A 19,970-nucleotide genomic window follows, 5' to 3' on the forward strand; every position below is an offset into this window, starting at 1 on the left:
TTTTTACCGACCATAAGAATCTGGCATACTTGGAGTCGGCCAGGCGTATGAATCCGAGACAGGCCAGATGGTCTCTGTTCTTCTCCAGATTCAATTTTGTTGTTACATTCCGACCTGGGATCAAAAATGTGAAGGCTGATGCACTCTCTCGCTGTTTTCCGGGAGGAGGAAACTCTGAGGACCCGGGTCCCATTTTGGCGGAGGGGGTAGTTGTTTCTGCTCTATATTCCGATTTGGAGGCCGAGGTCCAGGCTGCCCAGGCTGAGGCACCTGCCCGTTGTCCTTCTGGGAAGTTGTTCGTGCCTCTGTCACTACCAGAGCTTTGGGACGTTCTCACAGCTCTGTTTCTCCACCCCTGTGATGATGTCACTACTAGAGCTGGGAGGAGTTTTCTGTTTCCTTCCTCCCAGCTGTTCCTCCTCCATTTGATTCCCCTGCCTTTATATTCCCCCTCCTCCTATTGTAGGTGTGGATTATATTTCTCATTTGGGTTGTAGCTCTTGCTTGAGTATCTTCCCTTGTATGCTATCCTTTCACTGGACCTGTGTTCTGCTGCAGCAAGTACTCCGGATATTGCCAGCCTGTCTTTGGATCCGTCTTCACTGCGGCTGCAGCCCTTCAGCTAAGTGTGCAGACATTGCTGTGTATCTGTGTGTTTTCTGACTGGATCCGAGGAGACCACGGTTCCCTCCATATACTGAGCAGGGCACCGGTGGCCGTGCCCCTTCCACTATTGTAGGGGTTACAGTGGTCATCAGTCTTAGGTACGCGGGCATGCCTCCTTCCACCATTTGGATCCGGGCATGGGCTTAGCAGCATAGGGAGAGCTTTTGAGGGTCTGACAGGGGTCACCCTTTATCCTCCCTAGTTTGGGTCCGGTCAGTAGCTCTATTTTCTGTGCATGCTCTTGTTGCTCACGTACAGCCGTGACATTATAATCCACCAAAACCGTCTTTTTTGACATGGATCCGCTTTCTGGCCTGGTTGACCGCATACAGGGTCTTTCTTTGGAGGTAGCGGATCTCCGTCAATCTATGACTCAGCTTCAAGCATTGGGCTCTGCTCCGGCCCATGGAGTCTGTTGCGAGCCAAAGGTCTCACTTCCGGAAACGTTCTCCGGGGGCAGTGAGAGTTTTGTTCGCTTCAGAGAGGCATGCAAACTCCATTTTTGCTTGTGTCCACATTCCTCTGGTAATCAGGAGCAGAGGGTGAGGATTGTCATCTCCCTGCTCAGGGGTAATGCTCAGACTTGGGCTTTTTCGCTGCCATCAGGGGATCCCTCCCTTTGATCCGTGGAAGGATTTTTTGTGGCCCTGGGGCAGATATATGATGACCCGGATCGTGTTGCTCTGGCCGAATCTAACTTACGTTTTTTATGCCAGAGCAAACTGTCTGCGGAGCTTTATTGTTCTGAATTTCGGAGATGGGAAGCTGATTCAGGTTGGAATGATGCTGCACTCCGGAGTCAGTTCTGTCATGGTCTCTCAGAGAGATTGAAAGATGCGTTTGCTTTCCATGAGAGACCAACGTCCTTAGAGTCTGCCATGTCATTGGCGGTACGCCTTGACAGGCGTCTAAGAGAAAGAAACGAGACCTCTCTGTCCAGCCATGGTCAGTCTAGGGGCAGTGGTGCGGACTCATTCTGTGTGCAGGGGCCTCATCCTGTCTCGCTCCCCTCTGAGGAGGAGCCCATGCAGCTAGGTCGACTTGCCCCTGATAAAAGAGGATTTAGTCCTCAGAGTATGGTGTGTTTTTGTTGTGGGGGCATAGGTCATTTGGCAAATGTTTGTCCATCTAGGAGATTCTTGAACTGTACTAAGAGCGATAATAAGAGAAAAACCTCAAAAGGTAAATCATCAAACTCTGCTTCATCTGCTACTTTGGGCAAAGTTGATGTAGGAATTGATGCTTTTCCTCTGACCTGCAGTTCCCGTTTTCTCCTGTCTGCCAGGGTGGCGCTAGAGAGCAAAGTCATTTCTTGTGAGATTTTTGTCGATAGTGGAGCGGCCGTCAATCTTATTGACACTCAATTTGTAGCAATGCATGGTTTTCAGGTTTGCACATTAGAAAAGGATATACCTGTTTTTGCTATTGACTCTGCTCCACTCTCACAGAGATCTCTGAAGGGCATTGTTCACAATATCCGGTTAGCTGTAAGTGACACTCATGTGGAGGATATATCTTGTTTTGTCCTTAACGGATTGCCTTCTCCTCTAGTTTTGGGGTTACCCTGGCTCACTAGACATAACCCCACTATTGATTGGCAAGGAAGGCAAATAAATGAGTGGAGTGACTTTTGTAGAGAGAATTGTCTTACAGCGACTTTTGCAGAGGTGTCTACTAAAACTGTGCCATCATTTCTCTCTGATTTCTCGGACGTGTTTTCCGAGAGCGGTGTTCAGGAGCTACCTCCTCACCGGGAGTTTGACTGTCCCATTAACCTCATTCCCGGCACCAAGCTGCCAAAAGCTCGCCTCTACAATCTCTCACAACCGGAAAGAATCGCAATGCAAACCTATACCTCCGAGAGTCTCGAAAAGGGGCATATTCGTCCCTCAAAATCACCTGTTGCCGCTGGGTTTTTTTTTGTTAAAAAAAAAAGATGGCTCTCTGAGACCTTGCCTAGATTTTAGGGAGCTGAACCGTATCACGATTCGCGATCCCTATCCCCTTCCTCTGATCCCGGACCTCTTCAACCAAATTGTTGGGGCCAAGGTTTTTTCCAAATTGGATTTGAGAGGCGCGTACAACCTGGTCAGGGTCAGAGAGGGGGATGAATGGAAAACGGCCTTTAATACCCCTAACGGGCATTTCGAGAATCTCGTTATGCCTTTCGGCCTGATAAATGCTCCGGCCGTCTTTCAGCATTTTATTAACAGTATTTTCTACCATTTAATGGGGAAATTAGTATTGGTGTATCTTGATGATATTTTGATTTTTTCCCCTGATGTTCAGACCCATCAGGATCATCTTTTTCAGGTTCTGCAGATTCTGCGGGAAAATAAATTGTACGCCAAGCTGGAGAAATGTCTTTTTATGGTATCGGAGATTCAATTTCTGGGTTTTCTCCTCTCTGCTTCTGGTTTTCGCATGGATCCGGAGAAGGTCCGTGCTGTACTTGAGTGGGAGCTTCCTGAGAATCAGAAGGCATTGATGCGCTTTTTGGGTTTTGCGAACTATTACAGAAAGTTCATTTTGAATTATTCCTCTGTGGTCAAACCCCTCACTGACATGACAAAAAAGGGGGCGGATTTTTCCTCTTGGTCAGAGGAGGCGCTTGCAGCTTTTTCTAAGATTAAAGAGAGTATTGCATCTGCTCCCGTCTTGGTGCATCCCGATGTTTCCTTACCTTTTATTGTTGAGGTGGATGCTTCCGAGGTGGGTGTGGGTGCGGTTTTGTCCCAGGGCCCTTCTCCTGCCAAATGGCGACCCTGTGCCTTTTTCTCTAAAAAACTCTCCCCGGCAGAGAAAAACTATGATGTGGGAGATAGGGAGTTGTTGGCCATCAAGTTGGCTTTCGAGGAATGGCGCCATTGGTTGGAGGGGGCCAGGCACCCTATCACCGTTTTTACCGACCATAAGAATCTGGCATACTTGGAGTCGGCCAGGCGTATGAATCCGAGACAGGCCAGATGGTCTCTGTTCTTCTCCAGATTCAATTTTGTCGTTACATTCCGCCCTGGGATCAAAAATGTGAAGGCTGATGCTCTCTCTCGCTGTTTTCCGGGAGGAGGAAACTCTGAGGACCCGGGTCCCATTTTGGCGGAGGGGGTAGTTGTTTCTGCTCTATATTCGGATTTGGAGGCCGAGGTCCAGGCTGCCCAGACTGAGGCACCTGCCCGTTGTCCTTCTGGGAAGTTGTTTGTGCCTCCTGAGCTACGTCACAAACTCTTCAAGGAGCATCATGATACTGTTCTTGCTGGTCACCCCGGGAGTAGAGCCACGGTAGATCTCATTGCTCGGAGATTTTGGTGGCCGGCTCTTCGTAAGTCGGTGGAGGGTTTTGTGGCTGCTTGTGAGACGTGCGCTCGCGCTAAGGTCCCTCGTTCACGGCCTTCAGGTTCCCTTCTTCCGTTACCCATACCTTCCCGTCCTTGGACACACCTGTCCATGGACTTTATCACGGATCTTCCTCGTTCCTCAGGGAAGTCGGTGATCCTGGTGGTGGTGGACCGTTTTAGCAAGATGGCTCATTTCGTACCTTTCCCTGGTTTACCCAATGCTAAAACGTTGGCGCAAGCTTTTGTCGACCATATTGTTAAATTGCATGGCATTCCCTCTGATATTGTTTCCGATAGAGGCACGCAGTTTGTGTCCAGGTTCTGGAAGGCTTTCTGTTCTCGCCTGGGGGTTCGGCTGTCCTTCTCTTCTGCTTTTCACCCGCAGTCGAATGGTCAGACTGAGCGCCTCAATCAGAATCTGGAGACATATTTGCTAGAGTTGTTGCGATACCAAATTTTTGATTCGGTTTCGATACCATGAAAAAGTATTGCGATACTCGATACCATTCGATACCACGCGAAAAAAATAAACAAAAAAAGCCACGTGCATTCCTCATTTTTAAAAATGGCGAATCGCGCAGTTTTTATTTTATTTTTTCTGTTCCGGCATTCACCACCTAGATTTTTTTTTTATATTTTAATAGTTTGGACTTTTCTGACGTGGCGATGTAATATGTTTATTTATATATTTTATATGTGAAATTGGGAAAAGGGGGGTGATTTATACTTCATATTTTAGTGTTTGTTTTTTTTCACTTTTTATTTAATAACTATTTCCCCCCTTAGGGGCGAGAACCTGGGATCTTTCATCCCTTTTCCTATTCACCCTGATAGATCTCTATCAGGGTGAATAGGACTCCACACTGTCCCTGCTGCTCTGTGCTTTGTGCACACAGCATCAGGGATGTTACCATGGCAACCAGGGCTTCTGTAGCGTCCTGGCTGCCATGGTAACCGATCGGAGCCCCAGGCTTACACAGCTGGGGCTCCGATCAGAAGCTGCCACTGCACCACCAATGAGGGGGAGTGGAGAGGTCCCTGTGGCGACTGCCACCAATGATTTTAATACTAGAGGGTTGAGAGGGGCCGGCGCACTGTGCCACCAATGATTTTAATGGGATGGGGGGATTGAGGGGGGGGGGGGCACACTGCACCACCAATGATTTTGGACCACCGCTGATCGCAGCTCCCTGTCAGGGGCAGGGTGCCGGCAATGCGATTCTGCTGCCGGCACCCGCCTCCTGTATGTGTTAAAGACTGACTACTGTATATGAGTCCAGACTTTCACTATTAGGCCACACAGAGCGGCGCCCAGCGATGTCTCAGCACTCACCATTTAGTCCTGGGCGCCGCTCCGTTCGCCCGCAGTGCCTAGGGTTGCCACCTTTTCTTCAAGCCAAACCCGAACAGAAGGGAGGGAGGGCCCTTTCCAGGCCCCACCCATGTCCCACCTCCAGCCACGCCCATGCCCCGCCTCCAACCACGCCCATGTCCCACCTCCACCCCTGATTGCTGTCGCACCGCAATCGTTACGCCCCTGATCCCACGCCTGCGCCGTACTGTTTAGTATTCGACGCAGACGCAGGATTTACGGGACGAAGAGGAGAACTCGGACGTCAATCAACTAAACATGGGCGTGCCACTGCCAAAGGTGAATGGACGGAGCCTCTAGGTGCTGCAGCAACGCCCTCATAGCACCTAGAGGCTCATTAGCATATCATGTCTTTATTTTAAAGGGCTTCTGTCACCCCACTAAAGTGATTTTTTTTTTTGGGGCTAGTTAAATTAGTTATATTGCGATATATGAAAATATAATGGTGTTACTTACTTTGATCCAGCAGTTTATTAAAAAAATGAAGTTTTATAATATGTAAATTCGGTCTCTACCAGCAAGTAGGGCGGCTACTTGCTGGTAGCTGCTGCAGAAATCTGCCCCCTCGTCGTGTTGATTGACAGGGCCAGCCGGCATTTCAAAAATCGCGCGCCTGTGTGGATTCGGCGCAGGCGCTCTGAGATGAGGAGGCTCGTCTCCTCAGAACTCCCTCAGTGCGCCTGCGCCGATGACGTCTTCTATTTTGGTGATGTCATCGGCGCAAGCGCACTGAGGGAGTTCTGAGGAGACGAGCCTCCTCATCTCAGAGCGCCTGCGCCGAATCAACACAGGCGCGCGATTTTTGAAATGCCGACAGGGCCAGCCGGAGGAGGAGATCCCGGCTGGCCCTGTCAATCAACACGACGAGGGGGCGGTTTTCTGCAGCAGCTACCAGCAAGTAGACGCCCTACTTGCTGGTAGAGACCGAATTTACATATGATAAAACTTCATTTTTTGAATAAACTGCTGGATCAAAGTAAGTAACACCATTATATTTTCATATATCGCAATATAACTAATTTAACTGGCCCCAAAAAAAAACAACACTTTAGTGGGGTGACAGAAGCCCTTTAAGAGAACGGCAGCAGGCAGGGAGTTATAAAACACACTGTTATGCACTGCTGACATCAGCCCATCGCTGATGTCAATCAGCTACATAACATAAATGTTTTTTCTGATTGACAGATTCAGAAACCTGAGGCTGTTTAAACACTGTTACAAACATGCTTCAAATGTTTTATATTTATACCTTTTTAGAAGTAAAGTAAGTGATTACCTAGTGTCACAGTCAGACTCAGTCTTGGTCATGTTGAAAAACTAGCAGGGCACAGCGGGCACAGTCTGGGCTGGGCACTAGTTGGGCAGGCTGCTGGAGCCTGGAGCTGCTGGAAGAATGATTTCAAATCTCCCTCCCTGCCTCTCTCTCTGATGTCACTTCCTGTGGACTTGACTTAGTTCCTTATCAGAGAGAAGGAGGGAGGGACTGAGAGGCAGAGGAGGAGCGAGGAGACTGGAGACTACTAAACAGTGAGTGAGCTGCTGCGGCTGCGCTGCCTGCCTGGCAGCCGCATCACTGTAGTGATTGTAGACTGGAGGAGGAGGGGGACTGGGGGACTGGGGGAGGGAGCGCTCCGCTCAGCTGATCATCAGTGACAGTGCAGTGCACTCAGACAGCAGCAGCTTAAATATGCGATCGGACGGACTCCACACTGACTGTCTGCAGTTTCAATGAATAGAATAGAATAATCCTGTGTCCGGGTCTAAGAAAGGCTTGTACCCGGGCACAGGATTGCAAACCCGGACTGTCCGGGTCAATCCCGGACGGGTGGCAACCCTAGCAGTGCCCCATTACTGTCTCCTCTCCTGCTCCACATGCTGCTGATTACTATCGGAGCGATGGGAGGAGACATCAGCTTCACTAGTGGGCGTTCCTTCTCCCTGGCTGTAGCGCTGTCCAATCGCAGCGCAGGGAAAAGGAACGCCCACTAGTGAAGCTGATGTCTCCTCCCATCGCTCCGATAGTAATCCTATCATTGGTGGCGCAGTGCGCCCGCCCCTCCTCCACCCCCTCTCTTCTCATTGCCGCCCCTCCTCCGCCCCTCTCTTCTCATTGGTGGCAGCGGCAGCAGCACAGGGGGAGGGAGGACAGCTTCCTTCTCCCCGTGCTGCTGAGAGAGAACATGAGCGCGCCGATAGCAGCGCGCTCATGTTCAGAGATACTAGACTGCGCAGCAGCGCAGCCCAGTATCGAAAAAACGGAAATCCCGGTATCGTATCGATACCGGGACAAAAGTATCGATTGGGTATCGAAATTTCGATACCCGCAACAACCCTAATATTTGCGCTGTTTCGTGGCAGAGAACCAGGAGGATTGGTGTTCATTTCTCCCTCTTGCTGAGTTTGCTCTGAACAACCGCCGTCAGGAATCTTCTGATAAGTCGCCATTCTTTGGTGCATATGGGTTCCATCCGCAGTTTGGGACATTCTCGGGAGGGGCTCTTTCTGGTTTGCCTGAGGAGGAGAGATTTTCCTCGTCTTTGTCTACCATTTGGCAAAAGATTCAGAGTAATCTTAGAAAGATGAGTGAGAAGTATAAGCGTGTGGCTGATAATAGACGTGTGCCTGGTCCGGACCTGAGTGTGGGTGATCTGGTGTGGTTGTCTACAAGAAATATTAAACTGAAGGTTCCCTCCTGGAAATTGGGTCCCAAGTTTATTGGGCCTTATAAAATCTTGTCAGCCATCAATCCTGTTGCCTTCCGTCTTGATCTTCCACGGGTTTGGAAGATACATAATGTATTTCACAGATCTCTCTTAAAACCATATGTCCAGCCCACGGTACCCTCCTCTTTGCCTCCTCCTCCGATTTTGGTTGATGGCAATCTGGAGTTTGAGGTTTCCAGAATTGTGGACTCTCGCATTGTCCGCAGTTCTCTCCAGTACCTCGTTCATTGGAAGGGTTATGGTCCTGAGGAGAGGATGTGGGTTCCGGTGTCGGACATTAAAGCCACTCGCCTCATCAGGGCATTTCATAGGGCTCATCCTGAGAAGGTGGGTCCTGGGTGTCCGGAGTCCACCCGTAGATGGGGGGGTACTGTCACTACCAGAGCTTTGGGACGTTCTCACAGCTCTGTTTCTCCACCCCTGTGATGATGTCACTACTAGAGCTGGGAGGAGTTTTCTGTTTCCTTCCTCCCAGCTGTTCCTCCTCCATTTGATTCCCCTGCCTTTATATTCCCCCTCCTCCTATTGTAGGTGTGGATTATATTTCTCATTTGGGTTGTAGCTCTTGCTTGAGTATCTTCCCTTGTATGCTATCCTTTCACTGGACCTGTGTTCTGCTGCAGCAAGCACTCCGGATATTGCCAGCTGTCCTTGGATCCGTCTTCTCTGCGGCTGCAACACCTTCAGCTAAGTGTACAGACATTGTTGTGTACCTGATTATTTTCTGACTGGATCTGAGGTGGCCACGGTTCCCTCCATATACTGAGTAGGGCACCGGTGGCCGTGCCCCTTCCACTATTGTAGGGGTTACAGTGGTCATCAGTCTTAGGCACGTGGGCATGCCTCGTTCCGCCATTTGGATTCGGGCATGTGCTTTAGCAGAATAGGGAGAGCTTTGAGGGTCTGACAGGGGTCACCCTTTATCCTCCCTAGTTTGGGTCCGGTCAGTAGCTCTTTTACTGTGTATACTATTGTTGCTCACATACAGCCGTGACACATAGGTGCATATCCATAAGGCAAACATGGTTGCTAAAAAAGTATTTATTGAAGGTAGCGTCTCTTTTAGACTGAGCAAACGCCCATCTGCCTGGGGCTTCTGAGCAAAGTATAAATGTAGCTGGTTCCTACACTGCCCACCTTGACGCTTGGTAGATGGGCCTGACACAAGTTTGATCAAAATGTGCGCTAAGAGCTTCCATTGATCCATTTATAGTAGGTATAACACCACTTGAATTTAGAATGATCCCCATTTCTCAGCTTTACTGCTTATATGTGTGTGCAGCCATTATTTTTCTATCCACAGGATAGGTCATCAGTTAAATAATCCCTGAAAACCCTTTTAAATGAAGCCCATCAACATTTTCAAAGTATGCCTGTATTTTACCCCTTCCTTTTAATAAAAAACTTATAAGTACAGTGTGTAAGTTGATATCTTATTGACGTTTCCCAGTGTTTCAGGGGAAAAAGCCCTAATGATCAGCAGATCCCAGACGACAGATGGCGATCTGTTGACACATGTCTGGGAGAGAATATCGATCATGGTAATATCTACACATGAAATCACGCACGTATGCTCAACACAAGTGCCTAATTTGTGTGCTTATTGTCTTTGGGAGCTGCAGTGATGTTGTCATCCTAGTTGTGAGAATTGCTGTCACCATCTGGCAATTCTTGATATTAAACGTCTTTAGGTCAGCTACATATTTACATTGCATATTATGCGTTGTACATATGCCTTAGTTACAAAATTATAAATACAGGAAGACAAAGAGAAACTGAAATATACTAGCTTTCTTGAATCGTTTCGGTCTGAAATTGCAAACCAAAAATGAAGGGCTTCCCTGTTTTCCAATACATCCTGAGAAAAACAGGAAAAGGAGAAGGGCTGAGGCTTTGTCTCTGACTAGTAAGAAGAAAGCTCTAACTAAGGGGATTGTATGGGATACAGATATTAAAGGGCTTCTGTCACCCCACTAAACTCTTTTTTTTTTTTGGGTACTTATAATCCCTATACTGCGATTTATCCATACATAATGTAATTAATCATTTTGGTTTAGTAGATACTGCAAAAAACGTACTTTTATAATATGCAGATTACCTGTCTACCAGCAAGTAGGGCGGCTACTTGCTGGTAGCAGTCGCATCCTCCTATCATAAAGACGCCCCCTCCTCATGTTGATTGCCAGGGCCAGCGGACGCGCTCGTTCTCTGCTGGCCCTGTCCGCATTCAAAATCTGGCGCCAGCGCCGTACTTGTCTTGAGTCGGCGCAAGCGCACTGAGGGGAGGACGCTCGCTCGGCCTCTCCATCCTCAATGCGCCTGCGCCGGTGACGTCACATCTACCCCCGGCGTAGGCGCACTGAGGAAGGAGCGACCGGCCGAGCGTCCTCCCCTCAGTGCGCCTGCACCGACTGAAGACAGGTACAGCGCTGGCGCCAGATTTTGAATGCAGACAGGGCCAGCAGAGAACGAGCGCGTCCGCTGGCCCGGTCAATCAACATGAGGAGGGGGCGTCTTTATGAGGAGGATGCGGCTGCTACCAGCTGGTAGACAGGTAATTTGCATATTATAAAAGTATGTTTTTTGCAGTATCTACTGAACCAAAATGATTAATTACATTATGTATGGATAAAAAAAAAGAGTTTAGTGGGGTGACAGAAGCCCTTTAATAACAGATCTTCAGGATAGGTCATGAATATCAGATCAGTGGGGGTCCAACATCTGTGATGCTGGAAACCATACAGTATACAGAGCGGAAGCAGTAGGCCCCATACACTGTGTAGTTTCCAGCGCTGGTGTACTGCAGTTTAGTTCCCGTTCACTTCACAAGACTAGCTGCTATGATGTCTCCCATAGACTACACATGGAAAAAAGGAGATCCTGGTCCCTAACTCTCTGAAACACTTTTATAAGTGTCAGCAACAGTAATAAAGCAGCAGTGAGGCAAGACAGTTAAACTCTTACTAGCCAACAGAACCATCTCTGTCTGTCTCTCTCTGCCTCTCCCAAGAAACCCTTCCATAGACTTCTATATAATTTGATCCTTCAGTAAGCTGCCAAGCACAGTGGCTCAGTGGTTAACACTGGTGCCTTGCAGAGCTGGATTTGAATGCGACCAAGGACAACATCTACATGGAGTTTGTATGTTCTTCTCGTGTTTGCGTGGGTTTCCTCCGGGTACTCCGGTTTCCTCCCACACTCCAAAGACATACTGATAGGGAACTTAGATTGTGAGCCCCATTGGGGACAGTTGGATGCTAATGTCTGTAAAGCGCTGCAGAATATAGTAGCGCTATATAAGTGTGTATAATAAATAAATAAATTCCTCTTCACTGAAGACAGATCAGGACAGTGAATTGAGGGTTAGTGAAGTGAGGGCAGGAAAGGACCCTGATAAGAGGAAAAAGAAGCATTTTTTTCTGATATATTTCAAAGTCTCTTAGTTTTTCTTGTACTACTGATTTATAAAAAAAATAGAAACAACAGTTATGAAGGATTTACAGGCGTCAATGTTAACACATTCTTTAGCATTTTGCTACCACATCCTCAACTTGCTAGATTAGTTCCTATGACTTACAAAATACAATTTATCTGATCACTAGATCTGTGAGTAGATGTACAGTACAGACCAAAAGTTTGGACACACCTTCTCATTCAAAGAGTTTTCTTTATTTTCATGACTATGAAAATTGTAGATTCACACTGAAGGCATCAAAACTATGAATTAACACGTGGAATTATATACCTAACAAACAAGTGTGAAACAACTGAAAATATGTCATACTCTAGGTTCTTCAAAGTAGCCACCTTTTGCTTTGATTACTGCTTTGCACACTCTTGGCATTCTCTTGATGAGCTTCAAGAGGTAGTCCCCTGAAATGGTTTTCACTTCACAGGTGTGCCCTGTCAGGTTTAATAAGTGGGATTTCTTGCCTTATAAATGGGGTTGGGACCATCAGTGGTGTTGAGGAGAAGTCAGGTGGATACACAGCTGATGCCAAGAGTGTGCAGAGCAGTAATCAAAGCAAAAGGTGGCTACTTTGAAGAACCTAGAATATGACATATTTTCAGTTGTTTCACACTTGTTTGTTATGTATATAATTCCACATGTGTTAATTCATAGTTTTGATGCCTTCATAGTCATGAAAATAAAGAAAACTCTTAGAATGAGAAGGTGTGTCCAAACTTTTGGTCTGTACTGTACGTGTATATCACGACAAAAACACTTTTTCTTCTGTTGTTCCTGTACTGTAAATGACAGTTACAAAAATTCTATGTCATTGTGTAAGAAAGTCACAATGTATCTTCTAAGCATCACATTTACCATTTACTTCTTAGCATACTAACTCTTCAAGTGTACACATTTTGGTATAAAATTATAAAATTCCTTTATCACAATCTATGGTACCAATTTTTTGTAACTTTGATTCCAATAAAGCCAATAAAGAAGGGTCTGCACTGGATACTGGACCCTTTTAAGATGTCTATTAATTAAGAGTACAAGTTCAATACTGTCCTTATAGATGATACTAAACTCCATGATTTAACACCTAGAAGGATAATATAATATTGTTTACTTGGCTGAGGAAATAAATTCTACTATTAGTTATTAAATGGTCACTTTCATTTCAATAAACTTTGCATCAATCAATGCTTATTTCTCCACTTATCAGACCCCCCCTCATAAATTGTTCACTCTAGACCAGGGGTGCACAACCTTTTTTGGTTAGAGGCCACATTGTCAGACTAAAGGAATCCGAAGGGTTGCAAACAAAAAGGGGTATTACCAATTGAAATACTGGAATTATGGCATATTATACATGAAGTATATACTATAAATATCCGATTACACCTACAGGATTCCCATCTAAATGGGAGAATACATGAAAAATACATGTGAGCAGCCACAAGACATAGACATACATGTCTGTCACCAGATGGTTGGGGGCCGCACAGAATGGTATCGAGGGCCGCATCTGGCCCCTGGCCCACAGGTTTTGCACCCCTGCTCTAGACAGACCCCCAGTTTACTGAGGAATCAAATTACATACTGCCCTTAGAACCATGGCCTGTAACCATGCCAAGGAGGCATCCTCTACATCTGCAGGAAAGAAGGATTAACCATCACATCACCAGTCCTATACTGTATATTATATGCATGTAACTTTTGGCAACGTGATATTCACTTTCTTGTGAGTGCTTTTCTCATCTGTTCATTTTTAACTGGTTTTAATATTTTTTATATTTAAATTGGAACTCTCATTTCAATATTTTTTAGTGTGTAGGGACAGTGAATTTGAGGGTTTTTGTAATAATACTTATTCTAGTGAATTATGTTAACTTTTATTAGAAATCTGCATGTAAAGTGTTCCCTTAGCAACACTAACTTCTGAAACACTTGAAATTCTGTATTCAGTGTTCCAATGAGTGCTAAAAACAGATAACTGTAAGATGCTGAGGTAGGCTTCACAGCCCCAGCCCTGCCTGTCTTCGTGTATAACCTACCTCGCAAAAAAACGGATTTTATATATTATCTGCAGCCAGCACTGAACGCAAGCAGCAGTGTCCTTCTCTATCTTGCCATCACATATCTGGTTACCATTAGGAAAACAGGATCGCTGCTGCCAGCAATCTGCGCTGACAGTAAAAGCCCTTTTACACTGGCCGACAATCGGGAATAATTGCCCTGTGTAAGGGTGCCGCTGATCACCTGATGATCAAGCAAACACTTGTTCATAGGGTGAAGGTTTAGCTGGTGCAGACCAGTGATGGCCAGTTCACATTATTCGCCCGCGAACACATGTGGGCTGCCATCTTAACTCACAAGTCCGGCGAGGCACAGGTAAGCCCTTACCTGTGCCTGCGCCGCGAGCCGTTCTGAAACAAATGCGGTCAGTGGGAGCAGGCAGTTCCGAGGACAGCCCGATGAAGGCCCCCGGCGGCTGTTCTCGGAACTGCCTGCTCCCGGTGACCGCATTTGTTTCAGACCAGCTCGCGGCGCAGGCACAGGTAAGGGCTTACCTGTGCCTCGCCGGACTTGCGAGTTAAGATGGCAGCCCGCATGTGTTTGCGGGCGAACAATGCGAACTGGCCATCACTGGTGCAGACACCTAAATCATAGTTTCTGGGCAGAAGATCGTGCTGTCTAAACAACGATTTGCTGCCCACAAAAAAGATTCTCTTTGGGGATGATCAATCACAGTAGCGTTCCAGTGGAGATGATTGCAGCAAGTAAATGCAGCTTTCAACTCTTCTGATGAGAAGGCAATTATCGTGAAAGAACAGTACCTGCTGCATCAGCCTACATAAAGGGGCCTTAAATGTACTGTGTTCCCGTACACCGGGGTGGGCTGAGAACTTAAAGTGGCCCTGAAAAAAAATAGAAGTGGCCCCATGTTACTGTTAAACACAAGTAGGCAGAGCCATGAATAACAAAGTGCTGCACAAAATATTGCCCCAGCAGAACAAAAGTCCATAGTTCAGCACAAAATACCACCCAAGCAGAACCAAATACAACAGTGCGGCAAATATAATGCCCCATCAGAACCAAACACGACAGTGCAGTACACATCCTGCCCCAGCAGAACTAAATATCACATTGTAGCTCAAAATACTGCCTCCCAACAGAATCAAATACCACAGTGCTGCAAAAAATACAGTACCACTGCAGCAGAACTAAATACCATAGTGCAGTATAATATACCACTGCAGCTGAACCAAACACCACAATACAACACAATATACTACCCCAACAGAATCAAATACCACAGTGCTGCAAAAAATACCGTACTACTGCAGCAGAACTAAATACCATAGTGCAGTATAATATACCACTGCAGCTGAACCAAACACCACAATACAACACAATATACTACCCCAGCAGAAACAAATACCACAGTGAAGTACAAACTACTGCCCCAGCAGAAACTAACAGCACAATGTAGCACAAAACACCACCCCTGCAGAACCAAATACCAGAGTACAGCACAATTTACTGTCACAGTAGAACCAAATACCACAGTGCAGCACAAAGTACTGCCCCACCATCAAAAATCCCCCCCCCAGAAGCTACCCCTCTGTAGTGGCCAAATTCTTTCCTTATGGAGGAGAAGGCTGAGGAGGTGAGATGTGGACCACACCACTGTGCCAGCCCTACTTCCAGCATCCTACTTTGCCTTTAAGTGCTACCGAACAGCACTACAGTACTACATAAACTTATTACATTTAGTGACGTCTTCTCTGATGCAGATGCTCTCTTGCCTCATTTCCATTTGGACCAGACCACCATCTTGGAAACAGACTTTGAAACACAGACATCTGGGTTCCTCACTTTTCCATCACCTTCCCCACCTTCTCCTTCTGAACACAAACTTCTGATCCTTCTGCCTTCCCCAGTGCTCGTTGTGCTCCCCAATGCGCCCAAACACTATACTGCAGAAAAAATACTGTCCCAGATAGTAATAATGCCCACTATAGTGCCACTAGTAAAAAGTCCCTCTATAACGCCGCTATAGTGTCCCCAGTATTAATAATGCACCCATGGTGCCTCCAGCAATAATAATGCCCCTATAGTGCCCCCAGTATCACTAATACCCCCTATATTGCATCCAGCATTAAACATCCACTATAGTGCCCTAATAATACTAATATCCCCTATATTTCATCCAGCAATAATAATCCTCTATAGTGCCCCCAGTATTACTAATGCCCCCTATACTGCTCCCAGCAATAATAATGCCCTTATAGTGCCTGCAATACAAATGCTTTCTAAAATGCCCCTATAGTGCTGACCGTTTTGAAAATGCTCCCATTAATGACCCTATAGTGCCTCCGGTAATGCCCTTTTTAGTGTTCTTTATGCCATCTCATTGTGAACGTCTGCACCGTTTTACTGCCCCATAGGCTTCAGGCATAGTGGCCTGTGGCCTATGAGGGTGAACAGCTTTGCAGGCCGCCATCGGCTCCCCTTCCCCATTGCAAAATTCAACTATATCGCTGTACTGAGGATGGCAATGCAGTTAAATTCAGGAGGGTATCTGCGGCAGTCCCCTGGGCATCAGACCACCAGGAATATTCCCGGTATGATCTATGGCTAGACTGCCCCTGATATATGCAAATGTGATCGCACACTACATCCAGCACTCTGCCCTCCATGCTGGATGAGACATTGGTTTATGTTTTGGCCAAAGCATAGTAAGCCACTCACCGCGTCAAGGCTGTCTCATGAGTGGTCCCTAACTCTTGTTCCTACCTGTTCATGGGCCATGACAGCCACATAAAATCCAGGGAATGCAGGTCAGCATGCAAGCCAAGTACACTTTGCTTGTAACCCCGTCCGGTGCCATTACAGCTTTCATCGGATCCAGGGATGCAAGTACCAACATGCATGCTGAACCCACCATATACTTCTCCTGGAGCCAAATGGCTAATGGTAGGTTCTATACAAGCAGACTCAGTTTTATACTGACTTTAAAACCAGCCTCAAGGACAGATTAACTGGTCAGGTGTGCAATGACTCCAAGGAGATCGCCACGCCTCCAATATATACTACAAAGAAAAAAATAAGGGGTTGGGTCAGCACAACCTGCCTGTAGGTGCAGATCGCTATGGCGAAATACATATACAAACGGAAAATGCAAATGTGATCGCACACTACATCCAGCTCTCTGCCCTCCATTTTATGTGGCTGTCATGGCCCATGAACAGGTAGGAACAAGAGTTAGGGACCACTCATGAGACAGCCTTGACGCGGTGAGTGGCTTACTATGCTTTGGCCAAAACATAAACCAATGTCTCATCCAGCATGGAGGGCAGAGTGCTGGATGTAGTGTGCGATCACATTTGCATTTTCCGTTTGTATATGTATTTCGCCATAGCGATCTGCACCTACAGGCAGGTTGTGCTGACCCAACCCCTTATTTTTTTCTTTGCCCCTGATATATACTTACTCTCAATGTTGATTACTGGCAGCAGTGCTCATCTCCATTTTCCCAGAGCTAACCAATGGATGCAATGAGAAGATAGATGGGAGCGCTGCAGCCAGCAATTAGCCCTCACAGCAAGTACCATGGGGACACTGGCAATAGACCCTACAGGGAAATTCCCTGATAGGCTGATGGCCAGGGGGCCTCTGAGCCGTCCTTATGGCCGCCGGTCGGGTACATAATGATTTGATTCACTCAGCAAGAATAAATGCCCGGAGCATTTGATACTTATGCACCTGCCTGGCAGAAGAAAGTGTCCTCCTGCATTCAACTGTATTGCCGTCCTCAGGACAGTCACAAAGTTGTATGCTGTGGAGCAGCAGTATTATGTCCTGCACTGTGTATTTAGTTCTGCCGAGGCAGTATTTTGCGCTGAATTATATTATTGCTTCCCCTCCACCTTTTTTGGCCCTGTATTCTATCAATTTGGACCCGCCTACAACATGGGGCCACTTTTTTTTTTTTTGCAGGGCCACTTTAAGTTCCCAATCCACCCCTGGCAAGTATCCAGGGACACAGTACACTTACTATCTTCAGGGTTCGATAGAATGAAGATGGAATTTCCTTAGCAACCCTCAAAGTGTTGCTAATCGGACATTTTACATGTCGTTTTCTAATAAAGTATATTACAAAAACACTTGCATTCACGGTCACTACACATAAAAAAATTGAAATGGAAGTCACACTTTAATAAAGACTGTTTGTTTTATTGGATCCTCTGGTGTTGCATTTCTTTGTAGGAGCTATGCTTTTGAGAGATAGTGGAGCAGGGTCTCATCTTCTCTGTGTGCTGTGTATGGGAGACATCGGTGCAGGTTATCTCCACCTACTTGCTCATTAAGAAACAGAGCCTACAGAGGTGGAAAACTGGCTAAAAATGTCATATACATCATTTAATGGCCACAAACAAAACTTCTCCTCATATACAAACACCTAGAGTGAAGAGAGTAATAAAGTAGTCCATTACATATTAGTGACAAATCTGACGTTAATATATTTTCCTTGCCTTGCTAGGTAATGGCCCATGCTTCCCTGCTTCCACTGATTCCCCACCAGGTTGACTCCCCACCAGGTTGACTCCATTCGACAACTTTGTTAAAAATTGATAAACTTAGTGAGAAATTTTGATCAAGACCGTAATTTTTTTGCCAGTCTTGATTCCACCTGCATCGCTGGAGGACGTGCCAAATTTATGTAAAGACACACGCCTGTCATAGATTTGGAGCATCCTCCTACTAGCTGTGCGACAGTCTAAAATGTAAGACAGCCTCCTATCTGCCGTAGATTTCTGTCTTTATTCATGCCAGAAAACTAGCTTGAAACAAGACAAATGTGGCGGACCTGCTGCAGCGCCCCCTCCCCACCCCTTTTTCTCACCAGTTCTGAAAAGTGTCGTAAAAAAATGCAAAAGTTGCAAATATGGCTTGTGGCAAAATCTGCAACTTTTTTTACGCCACTATTGAGGTCTAAATTTCATACCAAATGTCCCCATTTGTTCTTTAGGAAGCAGTGGTCTTCAACAAACATCCTAATAGACTGTGCATATAATACACCAATTTGTAATCCAACATCTCATCTTGTAGAATAAAATGTATTTTAAAAAGTTAAGAAATAACAGAAAGACCTACGGTATTTATATAAGCAAAATATAAAAATCTACCTTCTTTGTACAGCATGTCTATCGCTTCTACTCCTGGATACATATTCCCATTGACGTCACGGATTGGGACAATAAAACAGTGCGGCCCTAGAGAAAATCGTAAAAAAAAAGAAAGGTTAAACTTAGGTCTGCCTTCACGTGAACTTATTACCTATTAGACTTTATAAATCAAACTGGCTGTGTGATTTATGGGACAGATCAGAACAAGTGCTTACATGCTTAGTCTGCATTGGCATATACATAACTTGGCAATGTCTTTTATCTTTCAAGATCGTAAGATATGTAATGCAACCATAGCCTGAACCCTTATTAACTAGCTGTCGCCTTGCCTGAACTGTCTAGTCACAGAATTGAGCAATTACCTGCGCCTTACGGACGCATGAAGGCAGAACTGTCACTGGAACCTTACATGTCTCAAGAATATCCAGAGAAACAAACCTTGAGATTTTCCATCCATAATTAGCTGTGCAAACACAGCAGCATAATTCCCTTTCATTGTATTGCCAATATACATCTTCTGTGCATTCTCACAAGGGGTATGTATAATGAACTCCTATAAGAAAAGAGAACAAATAGATAGAATGACATACGTACTATATAAAGAGACAGAAATAATATGCTGTTAGGGCTGCAGTAAACGATTATTTTAGAAATCGAGTATTCTATTGATTATTTTTTACGATTAATCGATTAATCTAATAAGAAAAAATGAATTAATAGACTGTTTTCCTTTATAAAAAACTCATCAGACCCCCTGCCATCAGTCCCCAACACCCTTCGATCCCCCCAGTGTGATCAGCCCAAGTGCTTCAGTTCTCCCCCGGTGCCATCAGCTCTACTATCCCCCAGTGCCATGAGCCCCCAACCCCCCCCCGTGCCATCAGCTCTCCCCCACCCCAGTGCCATCAGCTCTCCCCCACCCCAGTGCCTTCAGCTCTCCCCCCCTTTTGCCAGCAGCTTTACCCCCCTTGTGCCAGCAGCTCTCCCTCCCTTCGTGCCAGCAGCTCTCCCCCCTTGTGCCAGCAGCTCTCCCCCCCTTGTGCCAGCGGCTCTCCCCCCCTTGTGCCAGCAGCTCTCCCGCCCTTGTGCCAGCAGCTCCCCCCCCCTTGTGCCAGCAGCGCTCCCCCCCCTTGTGCCTGCAGCTCCCCCCCCTTGTGCCTGCAGCTCTCCCCCCCCTTGTGCCTGCAGCTCTCCCCCCCCCTTGTGCCTGCAGCTCTCCCCTATTGTGCC

The 19,970-nt window shown here is 46.4% G+C and overlaps 1 protein-coding gene across 1 annotated transcript in view; it reads right to left on the reverse strand.

Annotated features, from left to right (window-relative positions):
• The window catches only part of ACOXL (acyl-CoA oxidase like), a 625,524-nt gene that overhangs the window by 516,087 nt on the left and 89,467 nt on the right, over positions 1 to 19,970 (reverse strand). Inside the window, 2 exon segments of the mRNA XM_040429469.1 lie at positions 18,741 to 18,827; positions 19,179 to 19,293. Coding sequence (XP_040285403.1) covers positions 18,741 to 18,827; positions 19,179 to 19,293 — 202 coding nt within the window.

The sequence above is a fragment of the Bufo bufo genome, chromosome 4 (genome assembly GCF_905171765.1).
Source record: "Bufo bufo chromosome 4, aBufBuf1.1, whole genome shotgun sequence".
Classification (NCBI taxonomy): domain Eukaryota; kingdom Metazoa; phylum Chordata; class Amphibia; order Anura; family Bufonidae; genus Bufo; species Bufo bufo.